This window comes from Cyprinus carpio, chromosome A22 (genome assembly GCF_018340385.1).
Source record: "Cyprinus carpio isolate SPL01 chromosome A22, ASM1834038v1, whole genome shotgun sequence".
NCBI lineage: Eukaryota > Metazoa > Chordata > Actinopteri > Cypriniformes > Cyprinidae > Cyprinus > Cyprinus carpio.
Genome location: NC_056593.1, coordinates 17,160,071 through 17,176,975, shown reverse-complemented (window position 1 = coordinate 17,176,975; position 16,905 = coordinate 17,160,071). Strand labels below are relative to the sequence as shown.

The following is a 16,905-nucleotide window of genomic DNA, read 5'->3' as shown; positions in this document are numbered from 1 at the left end:
CGGATTCTGATAGTAGTATTTAATGTTTATACATCCATTATAAATGTATCTATAATTGTATTATTATTATTATTATTATTATTATTATTATTATTATTATTATTAAACGTTCACACATTTTAAACTGTATTTAAAAATATCCTACATTTAAAAAGAAAAATCATAAACTTTATATATTTATTTGTTTATTTATTATAAAAATTCACACATCTTTTAACTGTGCTTAGAAATGTTCTATATTTGTAAACAGGGTTACAAAAATGACAAACTATGTATTTATTTATGGCATACATGCATTTATTTATTCATGATAAACTACCATGTTATGATAGTATTTTAGTATTTTATGTTTATCCATCTAATGGTATTTTATGTTTATAACTTGGCTCATAAATGTATCTATAATTGTATTATTATTATTATTAATCATACTTTCACTCATCTTTTCAACTGTATTAAGAAATGTATTATACCAGTATGCAAAAATGGCAAACTCTATTTATTTGTTTATTAATTTTTTTTTTATATTATATCATATAAACTGTTAAAATGTTACTTGCAGTCCTGCTACTGATTATAATACAAGTATTTTGTTTATACGTTTATATTTTTTTCTGTAATTTTATTACTTTTATAATCTCTAAATATTTTATATATATATGTGTGTGTGTGTGTGTGTGTGTGTGTGTGTGTGTGTGTGTGTGTGTGTGATAATATACCCTATTTCTAGGAAAGTACTTGTGTCCTTGTATCTTATTGTCTTTTCCACAGTATCTATATTCGTAAGTCTATATTCGAACACCATGTAAATTATTTTACCATTTGCATTTTATGAAATAAATCCATGCCCTGATCTGCCGTGTACACTGGAGGGGTTTATCAGACATGAAGAGTTCCCGTAAGCAAGCAGCGAGTAATACGAGTATCCATAACCTGAAACTATTGATCATGGGGCTCCTCACACCCATCCCAGCATCTCTAGTGGCTTCTCGGGTTGCTTGCATCATCATGATCATGTGGAACCAGAGTAAAGCGACAGATTGATAGAACGACCTTCAACCCAGACAGATGTCAAAGGTCCAGATAGGCATTTCTCCTAATTGACAACTCATACATACTCACAATGCCTTTAACTGAAGGACGAGGACTAGAGAAGGAAGAAAATAAAAGGGTTACTCAACTGTATCAGTGAATAAATGAGAACACAGGAGGTAAGAAATTCATTTTCCATAGTTTAAAAGAGGGTACAGTAAAACATGCTTACGGTTTTATGCATCAAGGGATGCATATTCATTTTTTTTTTATATCGCATTTGAAAGTCCCTCTATTTCTGACCTACTTTTTAATGCTTTAACTTTAGCCATAAACAGCAGAATATAATTTGCATAAGCTCTGCCTTTAAAAAATAATTCAATTCAATAGAAGGAAAAATAAATAAACTAGAAATAGCCTGGGATATTTTACAGAAGGGTAAGAAACAAATGCACGTCAAGTAATTCCCAATGGGATTGCATCGCATATATTTTTTAAATGCGCTTTATAGCTATGATGTGTCTGTCTATGTTGTAACCAAATGTATCCAGAAAATTGGTTGTAATCTGAGAGAATCTGCAGCATATGTAGGGATCTCGCCCGAGGGGCTAATGTGTCCCGTGAGGACAAAGTGGTCTGCGCTGCAGAGAGCCCATTTACTCCGGCGTGAAGAGGATTTTAACAGATGACTGCACGATCGGAAGAGGGCTACGTGACGTTAGTGAGCCCTGGTTCCATGTCCTTTGAGAAAACATACACTAGAGGCTTAGCCTTACGGCATTTGCCTTATGAGGTTAGACTTCATCAGAGAAAAACTAAATTTGCACAAGTATGCAAATGTGAGTTACTGGCCGCAGTCTTGTTAAACATATGTAATGTTCACTTTGTTTGACCTTTGAGTTTGTGTGTTTTGCATTCTCTCACGCATGACTTGCCATTTTAAAAATGTGGTGTTCAAGTTAAAAGTTAATAAAAAAAGATCTTGCATTGCTTCTATTCCACTGCCCTGTGTCTTACATGTTCTGTGTGAATGGCCCTTTACTGTACCTTTAACAAACCTCCATACACTGGGGGTGATAGAGTTGTGCAACTGTTCAGATGTGTTATTCATGTAGCTATCTGTAAACATGCTGACTTAAGCTAACTCTCTTTAAACTGTTTTTCTGTAATGACAGTATTTGACCTAAAGGAGAAGCCAGTGGTAGATGGTATATGCTAATGCTCAAGCAGCACATTGCTTAAAGCTAATGCTAACGTAGCACATTGCATAAATAATTGCATTCTGACACAAGGCATGAAAATTTGCTTGCATGGATAGAACCGCCCGTGTTCATATACTTGTATAGTCTATGTTTTTAGACCTTTTAATGCTAATGTTCATTATAGCATGACTTGTGACAATGCTAAGCAATCACTTGCGTACTTTCGTTGGGTTATGAATCGCGTTCTGACAGTGTGAAATAAAGCTTGTGTTTCTAGAAGCATCTGTGTTCACATACTTTTAGTGAGTAAGTTTCTGGTCTTGTTTATGCTAATGCCAACAATAGCGTGACTTGCGGCAATGCTAAGTTTCAACACGTACCAGCTCTGTTTACGCTAATGTCCACTATTCCGCAGCTTCCTAAAAAGTCAATACGTATTTGTTCTGAACACCATGGGAAATCAAGCTTGGGTATCTAGTCAACATATATTTTGTGTGAGGATATGGGAATCGTGTTTTGGGTACACCAGCATGGGCATTCTCATACTCATTGCGTGGGTTTCTAGCCGTTTATCTCCACTATAGCTCGACGTGCACCAATGCTCAGAATTTAAATGTGCTGTATGTAAGTTTTTGACTCTACTAAAGCATAAAAATATAATATGTTTGCAGAAATTTAAGAAGCATGCTAAGTTAACATTCTTGTTTAAAACAAAAACAAAGCCACATTAATCTACTCTCAAAATAAAATTTGCCCTCCCCCACAGAATGTCGGTCTCTGTTTTGGTTTGTGAAACCCGCCCACTGCCAGTTTACCCAATTGTATTTAGGCATCCCGGGTTGCCAGTTGGCAGAAAACACAGCGTATTTAATTTCATTCATTGTCAAGTGTGCTTGTTCTTGTTGTTGTCATCAATCTGGCAACCTGCGTGTGCATCAAGTCTGAGGAGGAGGGGCCGGGTGAAAAAAACCCTCTCCAATATTTTGAATTTGGACTGCAATACCTAGTTCAACCACTCGGTGTCAATCCTTCATACAGCAACTTTAAGACATACTTGTATAAGGTTATGAATCATGTTTGACAGATTTCGGAAAAAAAAAAGCATCTGCCTTTAGGGAACATTCTCAGAACTTCATTACCATTCTGGCAAGGTTCTCGAAAAAACGTTCTTTCGATAACGTTAATAGAACATTTGTTCAAAGTTATCTGGTCTGTAATAATGTTCTCAAAACGTTAGAACAAAACCATTCAAAGAACATTCAGAAATAGCATTTTTATAACTTAATGAGAACGATTAGCAAATGTAGCAATTTAGCAAAACATTCTTAAAACATTTTTGGTAGCTATAGGTTGCAGGCATGCTAAAAATATGCACTTAAGTTATCAATTACGTTCTGGCTCATTTTGGAAAACAGAAGTGCATAAAATCTAATTTATGTGGCTAGAAGCAAAGCACTTTGAGTGTCTTTCTGGATCGGTTCACACTAATGTCCGCTAGCACGCAATGATGCTAAGAATGCATACTTATGCTGTGTTATAAATAAAAATTTAAATGATGCAAATTAAAATGAATCTCTATGCATAGTGTTTTAACCTTACCATTTGTAAAAAAAAATGTCCGAAATGTTTTGAAAAAGAGCAAAAACTGAACAATGCATCCCTGATGTTTACTAATAAACAGACCTTTTAAATGACCATGGGAGGAAATTCATCTGAGACATGAGAGGAAATGATGACTCGGATCTTAACGGGATTCTGTATTGCTGTAGCCTGTTCTACAATTAGTCTTCTGAGCTCATCGATTAAAGCCCACTATCTAGCAAGAGACGAGACGTGCAGATCCTTTGTGGGTGTTTTTACCCCGGAGGGGCCGTCCTGATTGCTGCCCAGATGTCCATTACTTTAACTGAGAGTAAGGAACAGCAGACTGCCAACTTGAGAGAGAACGAGATAAGACAGGGAGAGGTACAGTGCAGGGATGAGATGCTATTCCTGGTCAAAACATTCCACTTTGCCTCGGTTCCAAGTGCTGGAGCAATCCTGTCTTCCTGTTGGTGCATTAATGTCTCCTCTGTCTATAAAATTGTAATAAGATCCCGCTCCTGCTCTATCCTAAATATTTTTAAAGAAAAGGTGTTCGAAAACTTTGTGTTCCCTGTTGAATCATGCACAGTAAGACCATGTATTCAAATAACGGTCCACAGGTTGACTTTAAACTATTTTGCTATGACTTTCAGTCATGCACAAGGCTGTGTTTCTAGATGCCGCCCGGCGAGGCTTAGTTCATTACAGTGTCATTTAAGATGACAAAAGGGGTATTTTTATATGCGCCATCCTAGCTCTCACAGGGATTGTAGTCTGAGGTTGTGGAGACACCGAGCTTAGCGACAAAGCCTTGTATTTGTTTTAAAAGGTTTCTGTTTTCCATCCTTTTCATGCTTTTAGATATTTTTGGAGTCATAATTTTGTTGTTTAAGGTTTTTATTTTGCACAGGTTGCTTGTTCAAAGGATATGAGAGAATTTGTCTTGGCTGCATTTTAATTGTGGTTTGTTTTTCTAACATTTATGCGATTAAGCGCCATGATCAAATTTAAAATCTAAAATACATTTGCAAGTTTTAATAACAAATCAGTTCAAAAGTAGGCAGTATCGTTAGGAATATACTGTAGGATTTCCATGAGACTTTTTTTATTTTTAACAAATAAATCGTGCCTCTTAATTAACTCACAAATTAATCCGCTCATGACTTTCATATTTTGTGCAATTATAGGACTTTTTTCTGATTAATAGTCAAAGCGTGGGAGTTCTGCTTCTAATAATTATAATGCTCAATATAATGGATGATTTTAATCAAGGAAAATAAAACGAGACACAAACCTTCTTGTCTTTCATGACCAATTGCAGTAACTTGCCTGCCATCACTGAATATTACAGCAGCAGTTTATCTCGAGTAACTAGTGATTTTTGTTTTAGAGCCTGGCGGCTGATTTATGATGGTTATTTTGGGCTTTAAAACAACAGGTGACATAAACATTGAGATTTATCCATGTAAAACTATTACAACCTTGCAGGCTTTGCATTCAGTTTAACCAAAACAGTGTTTCAGTGTTTAAAAAGCTATTTTAAATAAACTGACACTGTAGTAGATACACAATTTAGACTACATAGATCAGTATCAGAGTGGATGTAATGGTATATAGCAAAATATTGATTATTTTACTTATAAATATATTTTATTGTTAATATTGTTATTATTATTATGAAACATGAAGGCAAATTTTCTAAATATCGAATATAATTTTGTAAATATGCATTTATTTCATAACAACAACAGTAATAATAATGTAAATTATTATAATTATTATGAAATATGAAGGCATGTTTACAATATTTATTATGGTTTAATATTAAATAATAATTACATTGAAAAATAATGATTATAATTAATAAATGCAAATTTATGAAATATTTAATGTAGTTTAATATTAAAGGTTTTGTAAATTTGCCTTTTTATGTAATATTAATAATAACAATAACATTATTAATAATATTATTATTGTTGTTGTTTTTGTTGTTGTTAGGTCATTTTTTATTTGAATTTCATATTATTATTATTATTATTATTATTATTAATTAATATATATATTATATTAATTAATATATATATATATATATATAGTCTAACCAAAAATTATTCAGACACCAGATATATAGATATATATACTGTTATATATATATATATATATAGTCTAACCAAAAATTATTCAGACACCAGATATATAGATATATATACTGTGTGTGTGTGTGTATATATATATATATATATATATATATATAATATATATATCAATATATATATATATATATATATATATATAAATTCTTCTTTTTTTTCACTAGTGGGTGCAGGACACTATAGTTCATTTATGAAAGTGAGGATAGCAAAATAAAATAAACTGTGACATATTATGCACAAAAATTCTTCATACAGTGGACTTCCACTAAAATTAATAAGAATTTGGGACAACAGATTATTCAGACACTTTAACCAGACCATGTTTTGCTTAAGTCTTATCTGACATTATCAAGATGAATTTGTTCTGACACAATTGAACTCTGAGTTCTTGTCATATTGTATTACCATTTTCTAAACTATAGCAAATAAATTGTGATAATGTGTGAAATGTTGAAGGTGTCTTAATAAATTTTGGTTTGACTGTATATATATATATATATATATATTATATATATAAATATATATATATATATATATATATATATATATTATATAAACTGAAGACTGAAGAGTCAAGAAACAGAATATAATACTTCTGCCGTCTCAGCAGAGAACCAACAGATGGCTAAATTAACTTGACTTATTGTCCTATTGAAATGCAGCAGACACAGGAAGCCCGGCATTATATTATCCCTTGCAAGTCTGAATTAGCACAATGACTGTGGAAAGCTTGAGGATCCGTAAAATCATGGGGAGAAAAAAATCAATAGGTGCTGTAGGGGTTAACAAGGCAGATGCATGTTACGTAGAAGAGTTTGAATGCTATCTGAACAGCTTAGCCAAAGGTACATGGGATGGGGGCCAGACTGTGTTCTAGCACACGATGGACCACCTGGAGACAGAGACAGAGTGTTCACTCAATAGACGAAACATGGACTGACACTCCCTCATCATGGACGGCTGAGCTCAGCACTAGTCACTTGCGTCAACATCGCTACGGCTTCGCTGTCAGGTGCGGTTTTATTTTTACCAGTGTTGGAATGTAACACCGCAAATTGGGATTTTATACCAAGTAACGTGTAAATTAACAAGGGCTAACGCCACGTGAACCTCTTAACAAGCCGCCTATGCGGTCTAGCGCTACTGCACGCTTCTGTGAGGACCAAATTTACCTGCTTTGTCGGCACTGATAATTGCTGACAAAACCAACAGTGGATCCAGTTGGCGGGCCTTGCCCTGCCCTCGGATGGTTAGCCAAATGACACCGCGGCCAGCGCTACCCATTCTTTGGTACAGACAAAGGGATACATTTACTAATGAGAGCAGGCCATCCAGTCCATCAGACGCCTCCATCACACACGCATTGACTGAACAGAGCTGTAAATCACAATTAGAGTGACATGTCTTAACAACCCTGTCTGCTGTCCCCGCTTCTTCGCCTGTCATAGCATAAAACCCCAGAATTACAATTATATAATTAGATCATTTGTCCCTTCACCTAATTGGCACTGTGTCACGGTGGGTTGTTATGCCGCTCCTCATTTAGGACTAATATTTTGTTGCTAAACTAATAAGATAAAGATGTGTAAATGTCAGAAGTGCATTTATTAAATCACAACGGGATCCAGGATATTAGTATATGGATATTGCAAGCTAGGTTTACCATTTGTCATCTGAAGGAGTAATGAGATTCGTCTGTGACGATACATTCATTTGTGACGAGGATTTTTAATCAGACGTATCTGTTTCAAATACGTGTATCTATATCTCTCCAAAAGCAATCTTTCTGAACACCAGGAGTGCGAGATTTGATGGTGCGCCAGTTTTAAAGCCGTAATTTTGTTTATCTGAAAAATGCTTTTCGGGGAATCAGATTGCCTGGTTTTTATGGATTACAGCCGGTCTTTGTGCCTGCTTTGTAATGCAAATAAATCAAAAAGCCATCTTTGTTTCATTAATGCGCACACACACTTGCACATTGTATGTGCAAACTCAAGTAAAACATGCTTGTTGTATCACATTTATGCATTGATCTTTAAGATCTTTATTTAAATCTGAAGTGTGAAATTTAGTGTCAGTACACTGAATAACAGCAAAACATGACTGTTTTCAAATAGAAACATACCCTATCTGCCACTGGTCTGTGAATCAGATGGCCCCGCCTCAAACTCACCCCATTGGTTGAGTCAGTTTTTTTCCAAAAAAAATTACTGTTTTCAAACAGAAACATTCCCTGACCGCAGTTGGGCTGTGAAACAGTTTGCCCCATAGATATGTATAGATGCCCTATTCGACCGCTCCAGATTCGTTGACGCCTCCGCCACCTTGGAATGGTCAACTTGACGTCATTCACCATAATAATCAATGAATACTCAAACATATGCTGTATAAATTGCAGATATGTAAACACGAACGAAGAAACACCATAAAAGGATTCCAAAACAACCCAAAAAACCACGACACATAGAAGAACCAGATAAGCAAGATATAAAGAGGCATATACATAAAACAGAAAAATTAACTCACTTCTTCTATTATACAAAACACACCGCCCCCAAACCAAACTCACCTCAAAACAAAAAAACACAGAAATCTTTCTAGATGGCCCCGCCTCCAAACTCACCTCATTGGTTAACTTAATGCTGCTGTTGTCGGGCTGATCGGGCCACGCAAACAAACAGAGAAATGTTTTGAAAGCAACAGAGCCACTGTTTAAACCTTGGTTGGAATCAACCTATAAATGTCTTGCTTTATATTTCTCTGAAACAGAAAGAGTTTTAACATTGACACTCGCTTTTATGATATACACCTATATGGTGCGACTCTGCAATTAAAGGACAGTGCTTGAATGGAGATTACAGGGCAGATGGTTGGTAAAAATAGCAGTAATTTACTTCTTATATCAGAAAGTTTGGTAATGAAAGGAGATTAGGTCATATTATTAATCAAAATGGTTATGATACAGACTAAAATATCTCCATTGTATTAAAGAATTTAATGGTAAGGAAGCTGGTTTTCAAGAAGAGGGCTGAATGTAACCTTTAACGTGTGACATTTTATCAGTCAGGGTAATTATCACCGTCACGTGACTGAACATCAGTCAGCCTGGCTTATCGTTGAACAAAACTGAGAAATAAACAGCGGCAGCCAACATACAGTATACACTGAACGGGTCATTAGCGACGTAAGTTTTGCAACTCATTTTCCAGTTCTCATTTGGTTTTAATAGTTCTTGGGTCTCTCATGACACGGTGTGATGGGGCAGGAGGTCAGCACTCTTACAGAGTGTTAGGGCACGGCGAGTGAGCAGCTTTGCTCCCCACGGACCTCATTAAAACCTTGAGGAGAAGTGGTGTGAGTCTGACCACTGAAGAGCGCTGCCTGGTTGAAGTTAAAGTGATCAGGCCTTTTAAGAAATGTTGGGAACTTCGAATATTAGAGGGGGTGTTATGAATTTCTTGTGTTCTTTTTCACCCCATGGTACAGCTTAGGATGTAGCAAAGTCAAAGGCTTAAATGTTTTTGAACTACTTTATACAGTTACATACTTTATGTGAAGTTAGTTCCTGATACAGTATTTTTATAACCAATGGAATCAGGCTTTTTACAGTTAGAGGCTTGAAATCAGAAATAAAATGAGTATTGATTGTAAAGGTAGGGTTTGGGATAAAGTTAGACCCAGGGGTGTAGGAACAAGCTCATATATTGAGTATTAACTAGGTGAAGTAGAATGGCCATGTATTGCTTGCTCGTCAACACAACCATATGAAAAAATATAGGCTATGCTTGGATGTTTTTTATGCTGCCAACTACAGTTTTATAGTTTGCATGGTAGCCAAGTAATTATAGAAGAACATTATGGCAAACTACTGCTTTTCTAATAAAATAAATAAATAAATAAATAAATACAATTTTATGTTTTTTTTTTTTGTCTATATGATATCAGGAAAGTATCAGAAAATTAGTAGTAGTACAATAGTAGTAGTGAAAAACATGTTAAGTCATTAGATATTTGAATTGCTTTTTTATCTCACCCAAAAATGGCAAATGTGTTATCATTTACTCACCCTCATTTCATTCCAAACTTATATGGATTTATTCTTTATGAAGAACACAAAAGAAGGTATTTTGATTAATGTTGATAGTCAAACAGTTTTGGTGATCATCCACTTCCATTGCATGGACAAATATATATATATATATATAGATATATATATATATATATATATATATTATATATATATATATATATATATATATATATATAACCTTCTTTTATGTTCCACAAAAGACAGAACGTTATATAGTTTTGGAACAACATGAGGATGAGTAAATTGTGACTAGTTTACCCCTTTGGGGATGAACCATTCCTTTAATGCATACAGTATTTTTAATTAATAGAGCATTGACCCACCCAGGAATGATAGTCGAAAGGATGTTGATCAAGCAATAGGTCCTTCTTGGCGACATCACAATGTGCTCAGTTAGTTACTTTGCATAATTAAATGTGTTTATAGGTGGAAACTGAGTAGTTGTGTATATCAAAAGCAAGACATGTTTTCACAAGGGGGAAATGCGTCGAGTCCTGTCGCCTGTACTCTAATTCGAGCAGGCTGTCTGGATCCCTCAGGGGTCCAGCTGTCCAGCATAGAACAGCTGAGGAGCTTCCCAAAGATCTGAGGCACACGCCCGAACCGCTCTGCTTGTGCAGCTGACAAAAGCCCAACCCCGACCCTCCGCCCAGCCCCACTCAGTTTGCTTTGTGCAACAGTCCTGGAATCCACCCCTGTGTGAAGGGTGGGTGGCACGTCGTGTTGTTTTAGCACCATGCTCTACTGGGCTCAGGCGTCAAGTCCCTTAACCTTCCATGTCCGAGACACATATCTGTCATTGGAAGGGCTGACGAACACAGGCCTCTAGTGGCTCGGATATCACAAGCCACCCCTTGGAAAAAAAGAGAAGCCGGAGTCGTGACGGCAACTGAAGGCGTCAGTCGCAAGTTAATTCAAATGGAAGATCAACAGCAGCGCTGGTATATTATGTATTTGGGTCAGTTTGTGTCAGGAAGGCTGGGGTTGGCTCATCAAGAGCGAAGTTTCCCATAATCTCTGTGTTTGGCAAAAAAAACAAGATAGAAGTTCTCTCAAGTTTTCTTTTGGAAACAGACTGGGATAAAGTGCCGGATTCAGTTGACAATCTCTCTTTTGCGAACTCTTTCAGAGTAGTAATCACAAGCACATGCAGTACAGCTCTGGTCAAGAGGAAGCACTTACGGATGTCCAGCTAATAGCTGCCCCTCGTGATCTCAGTGTAGTTTCACAGGAAGCAAATGGGAACTCTGAAAATCCAATAACTCTGCAGCCAGCTCCTTTATGCTGTTCCTCCGGTCCTTTTTTTCCCAATCTCGATTGTATTTACACGCCATCCGTTGGTATGAGAGTAATCCTCTGCCACTTCAGAACTGGGGTCAGAGATAGAAAATGAGAAAACAAGCCAGGGTAATTTTCCTCTGCCAATATTCGCGGCTGGTGACCTTCACCTGGACTGAAGTGGAGGAAGCCAGGCAAGTGGCGGCCGAGGAACTGAGGGGTGAGAAATGAAAGTTAAGAAAAGCGAAGTGGAAATGGAGTTTCCTGCCGGCTACACCCACCCAACCCAACGGCAAAGCCGCGGGAAGGTTAAATAACTCTGCTGCCTTTTGCGGAACATCTAGCTAATTAAATCAAAATGGGGCAGTTTCAGGTTATTGCCTGTACTCATTAAGAGTCTGAAATCACAGAACAAAATTAATTCGGCCCCGCCACTCAGCTGGAGCCATTCACACAAAATGAGAAAAAATGACGAGTAGAATTGCATTGGGTTTAAGCATTAGGGAAATCGCTGACACCTTCATATGCTAGTCACAGCGGTTGGATTAGTGGTCATGTGTTTGACTTTAGCTACTCCTATTATGCACAAAATTACAATTTTACTTCTGGGTTTAAGTGCTCCACTTGCAATAAGAGAGTATGCTGGCCTTAACAATTTCACAACCAGACAATTTGCAATTATTCGTACAGTTTCCTTTCTGCTTTAAAACAAGAAATAAAGAAATCTTAAGAATTCAGACACTGATCTGAAGTGGTAATTTATAGGCTGTTCTTATAGATGCGTGCTTTAGATGTTCTTTAATTTTGATGTTCAAACAATGGTGATTGATGATCATTGACTGCATGGGTTATACGTTATAATCTGCCATCTGAATGATTCAAGCACGGTTTGAGTGTAATCCATGCCAACCCTGTAATTCCAGCACCAGGTTACCGAGTGGTAATTTAAGTGGCGCACTAGCCATGAAGTCTTTTGAACCCTTTTCAGTAGCGATCCTGACACAATCTAAGGATCATAAACGTGACTAGCATAAGCTTTTGGTCTAAATCTTTAGATTTTATGTGGTAGAGATCTGTTTATTTTATCCTTTATAGTTAATAATAAGGCTTATCCAAGAATACTTGAGTTTATCCAAGAAAATGTCTTCAAATGCAAGAGGAAGTAATTTAGGGGTGGCACTAGTCATGAAAAAAAGTCTTTCTGGCTATTTCAAAAGGTCCTGACACAAAAAACCCATCAGACGCAAAATATTACCCAGCAAAATACTCCCATACCCCTCCCCTCCAACCAAACGGTTTTTCTGCTAAATACAAAAAATACTTTGAAGAATGTTGTTAACCAGTTGACAGTAGCCATTGACTTACACAATTTTTTTTTCATACTATGGAAGTCATTGGCTACTGTCGACCATTTGGCGAGAATTTTCATTTTTGGTTGAACTATCGCTTTAAAAAAAAAGCATTTAAGCTAACTTGGTAGCTGTAGCTAAAGCTTTAGAGTTTGTGGTTTGTGTCTAGTTCAGCTTAATGCAGTCCATGATTAGACTATGTTTGTCCAGGAAAAATGTCCTCAAATGCAATAAGAGACTGTAAAGGAAGGAGAGGTCATTTTGGCGCAGACGATCAATAGTATCAGATCCACATTAGTAAACAGTCCTTGTAAAACTACACAAGGATTAAATTAGAATGATATGGCATTGTCTTTGTGAACCTTTTGTTTGTGTCCTAGAGCTGAAGTACGTTGGCCATGCCTTTCCAGTGCTGAGATTCAAATGTTTGGTGTCCATCATTTGAATATTACCCAGCATTCTACTTCTCTTTGTCCTTTTACAAACAGCAGTTTAGATTCTGTGTGAATCAATGGCTCCTGTTCACTGATCTGGAGTCAGGAGTGTGTTTGCTCCTCCTCTTCTACCACATGTGCTCTGTTTGTTTTTTCTTTTGAGGATGCTGATTCAAGATCAGCACTCTAAGGAAAACTCAGCATGACTGTGATCTCATGAGTCGTCACCTTACGCACAGATTTTCTCACTATTAGCATACGTTATTGATATTTTTCTTAATTAGCAGCTGCAATTTAAACTGTCATTATAAGGGGGAACATTTATTTATTTAGTCATTCTTTCGCATTATTATGGGGGGGGGGGGGCATATATTTATATATTTATTCATTCATTCATATATATATATATATATATATATATATATATATATATATAAATATAAATCTAAAATAATTATGTAATTATTTAATAATATTAAGACTTATAATAGTACTGATTAATAATAATAATAATAATAATAATAATAATAATAATAATAATAATAATATGAATAACAATAAATAAATAAATAAATCCAGTTTATTTGTTTGAAATGTGTAAAAAATAATTATTTAATACTACTACTACTAATAATAAATCCATTCCTTTATATAAATAAAGAATTATGCTGATTGTGCAGTACAGAATAACATTAAATGACTGGATTTTTATACATTTATTTATTTCATGTTGTATTAATATTAATTATTAATATTTTTTTCATTTTTAAAGATTTTTATAAATTATGTGTATACTAATAAACAAATAAACTTTAACAATAATTTGATAATAATTATACTATAATTATACCAATTATTACACACAGTATATTTATTTGTTTGTTTATTTATTTAATGTTTTTATAAACAGCTCAAGATTTTAAAATATCACAACAGCAGTATTTTAATTCTTCAACTATTCCTTTAATAATTTCCTCAGTTGAATGTGAAAATTCAATTTTTGTCTGTTTGTGTGCATATTCACAGTTGCATCTTGCTTTTGAGATTTCTATGTGCAGCGCGGAGGTGCGGTCAGCCGCCTCCAGTCCCAATCTCTCTGCTGAGCTGTTTTCAGACCCGTCACATAAATCTCAGATGGCCGGAGCCCCTCCGTGGCCAAGGTCAACACTGCCGTTTAACTGTCAGTCATCCGGCAGAGCTGCTTTTACAAAGCAACGTAACCCGGAGCTGCACAGTCAGCTCTCTGACATAAAGACACAACACTAGAGAGTAAAGAGTATCGCAGCAACAAAAATACTCTCAGTTTGCTTTTAAAGTCAACTCAGAATCAAAATTTCCCCAGAACAGTAATTATACTAATACTCCACAAGTCTTTGACAGTATAATCACTCTCTCAGCATCCAGATAACGTGGTGTTATTATCCTCTTTGAGGTATTCATTGACCTTTAAGTCGTTGTAGTGGCACGAGCTGTCAGCGAGGAAATTGATTCAGAGAAGATAGCAATCAGAAAATCCACCCCTCACCAGAAATGAATCCTTAACTCCGCAGCTCTTGCCGTTCGCCGCCACTCACCGTGCAATTATTGTAACAAAATGTAATAATGTACGATTGTGATGCAACAGTCACAAAAGAAATTGGGCTAAATTGAGTCTGACTGCTTTGTACTTAAGCACGCGCACTTCAGAGTGGAGAACTCGGCTTCTTTCGAGAGCTCTTCAACGCCCCTGCTATCCCACGTAGCATAATTATAGTGATCATGAGCACGGGATGAGTGATGGAAGGAGAGGGAGGGCGAGACGTGAGGATGGATGGAGTGGGTGGAGGGAGGAAAGGCGAAACTGCATGATCTTGTTTTGTCTTTGTGTTCTGGCAAGGCCCTGTCAAAGCTGAGACATGCTACCCTACACTCGTGCTGTTTAAATAGTGTGTGTGTCGGTGTGAGGAACACACTGTGCACGATTTATGCCGAGAAACACATATCCACTATATGATTCATTTTCAATAACTTGTTTTTAGGCAAATCAGTTTCGCTTACTTTGGAAATCAGTTGCAATTTTTTATTTTTATTTTTTTATCTACCACTGATTGGATCCTGTTCTGTGTGCATTAAGAGCAAAACACTTTTAAGATTAAATATTTGACATTCACGTTCATAATTGGGACACTTTCAGATATGATGAAAAAAAATATATATATATACATATATTTCTTTTCTGTATATAATAATATCTGCAAGCACTTTCATGCCTCAGAAAAAGAAAAAGAAAAAAATCTTTAGATACAGTTTTGCAATGGGTTCATGTGGGGATGCTTTTTCGTCAACAGAGAAAATATTATTTACCCAAGGCCTGCTGGCTCATTGTTGTCCTGCATAAGAGATTAGATCCAGTGCTTTTTACCAGCTTCTTTACATATCGTCAAAGCAATTCACCCAACAATAACATTAGCTCAGCCCTTGTGTGATGTTAATAGAGCTTCCAGTCCAAGGACGGCCCAGCGTTTATAGAGACGGAAGCTTGTCTGTTTGATTTGGAGGAGTGATGGTGAAATGGGCGAAGAACCCGTTGGGACATGCCACGAATCCATCATCCATGGGTGACTGAGAAAGAGAAAGGGAATTGGGGATGGACGGGGATCTTAAAAAAATGGTTTTAACCCCATCCTACAGGTATTGGAAATCAGTTCCATAATTCATGTTCACTGAGACGAAGTGTCATGGGCTGTAATAGAAATTCTATTGTGTGTGTTGATGGACGTCCAAGAAAGTCCTTTAAAATCTGAGATTAATCCAACCTAACTCAAAATATCCCTTTAGCATGTATTCCTGTTGAAACGACGGTAAATAATGGTAATAGATGTTTCTCCAAAAATTCCTTAGGCTAACTAAATCAAATTAAAACAATTGAGACAATTGTTGACATGCAACATGAGTCTTTAACTATAATATTAACATGGATTGCTGTTTGATCATTTTGTGTTGGAACTGGAAATGTTTGAGTTCTTATTGAGATTTCGGACTTATACTCTCAGACTTTGGTATCTCAACAAATCTGAGCACAGTTTGACACATGCATTTCCATCTAGGAGCCTTGACTGTATGGGATGCCCTAGCTGAAGGGATCTGATTTTTTTGCAGTAAATCTCCAACCAGTAGTGAAGTGAAGTGTGACGTGACATGCCAAGTATGTTGACCCATACTCAGAATTCGTGCTCTGCATTTAACCCATCCAAAGTGCACACACAGCAGTGAACACACACACCGTGAACACACACCCGGGAGCATTGGGCAGCCATTTATGCTGCGGAGCCCGGGGGAGCAGTTGGGGGTTCGGTGCCTTGCTCAAGGGCACCTCAGTCGTTGTATATTGCCGGCCCGAGACTCGAACCCACAACCTTAGGGTTAAGAGGTCAAACTCTCTAACCATTAGGCTACGACTTCCCCAGTAGGATTTTGTCACTTATTTCATATGCAACCGTAACAAAAGCTTGTTTTTGACGTCAGAAACCTTGACTACATGTGGACTTTTTTCAGGAAAGAAAAATACAATAAACAGCAAGATATGGTCTCTTTAAATAACAAAGCAACCAATAGGAAAACATTACTCATTTTATATGCAAAGAGTTTAGCTAATCACAACAGAGCTTATTTACATATGAAAGAATGAACTACAATCCCGTGAACCATTGTGAATTAAATTAAAAACAACTGAGAAATATAAAACTACCAGTTTAAAGTTGTTGAGTGTGTATAGAAACAGTACACTTTAAGTTTATAGAAAGA

General features: G+C 36.3%; 1 protein-coding gene across 4 annotated transcripts in view; it reads left to right on the top strand.

The window, feature by feature from the left end:
• The window catches only part of LOC109057477 (poly(rC)-binding protein 4-like), an 80,434-nt gene that overhangs the window by 24,304 nt on the left and 39,225 nt on the right, over positions 1–16,905 (top strand). Inside the window, exon 1 of one of the 4 annotated variants that reach the window (XM_042712137.1) lies at positions 768–1,211. The exons of 1 other annotated variant lie outside the window; for it this stretch is intronic. In XM_042712137.1, coding sequence (XP_042568071.1) covers positions 1,197–1,211 — 15 coding nt within the window. In that variant the 5' untranslated portion in view covers positions 768–1,196. Of the gene's footprint in view, positions 1–767; positions 1,212–16,905 lie in introns of those variants that run through there. 2 more of the 4 variants (XM_042712135.1, XM_042712134.1) reach the window with 2 other exon arrangements.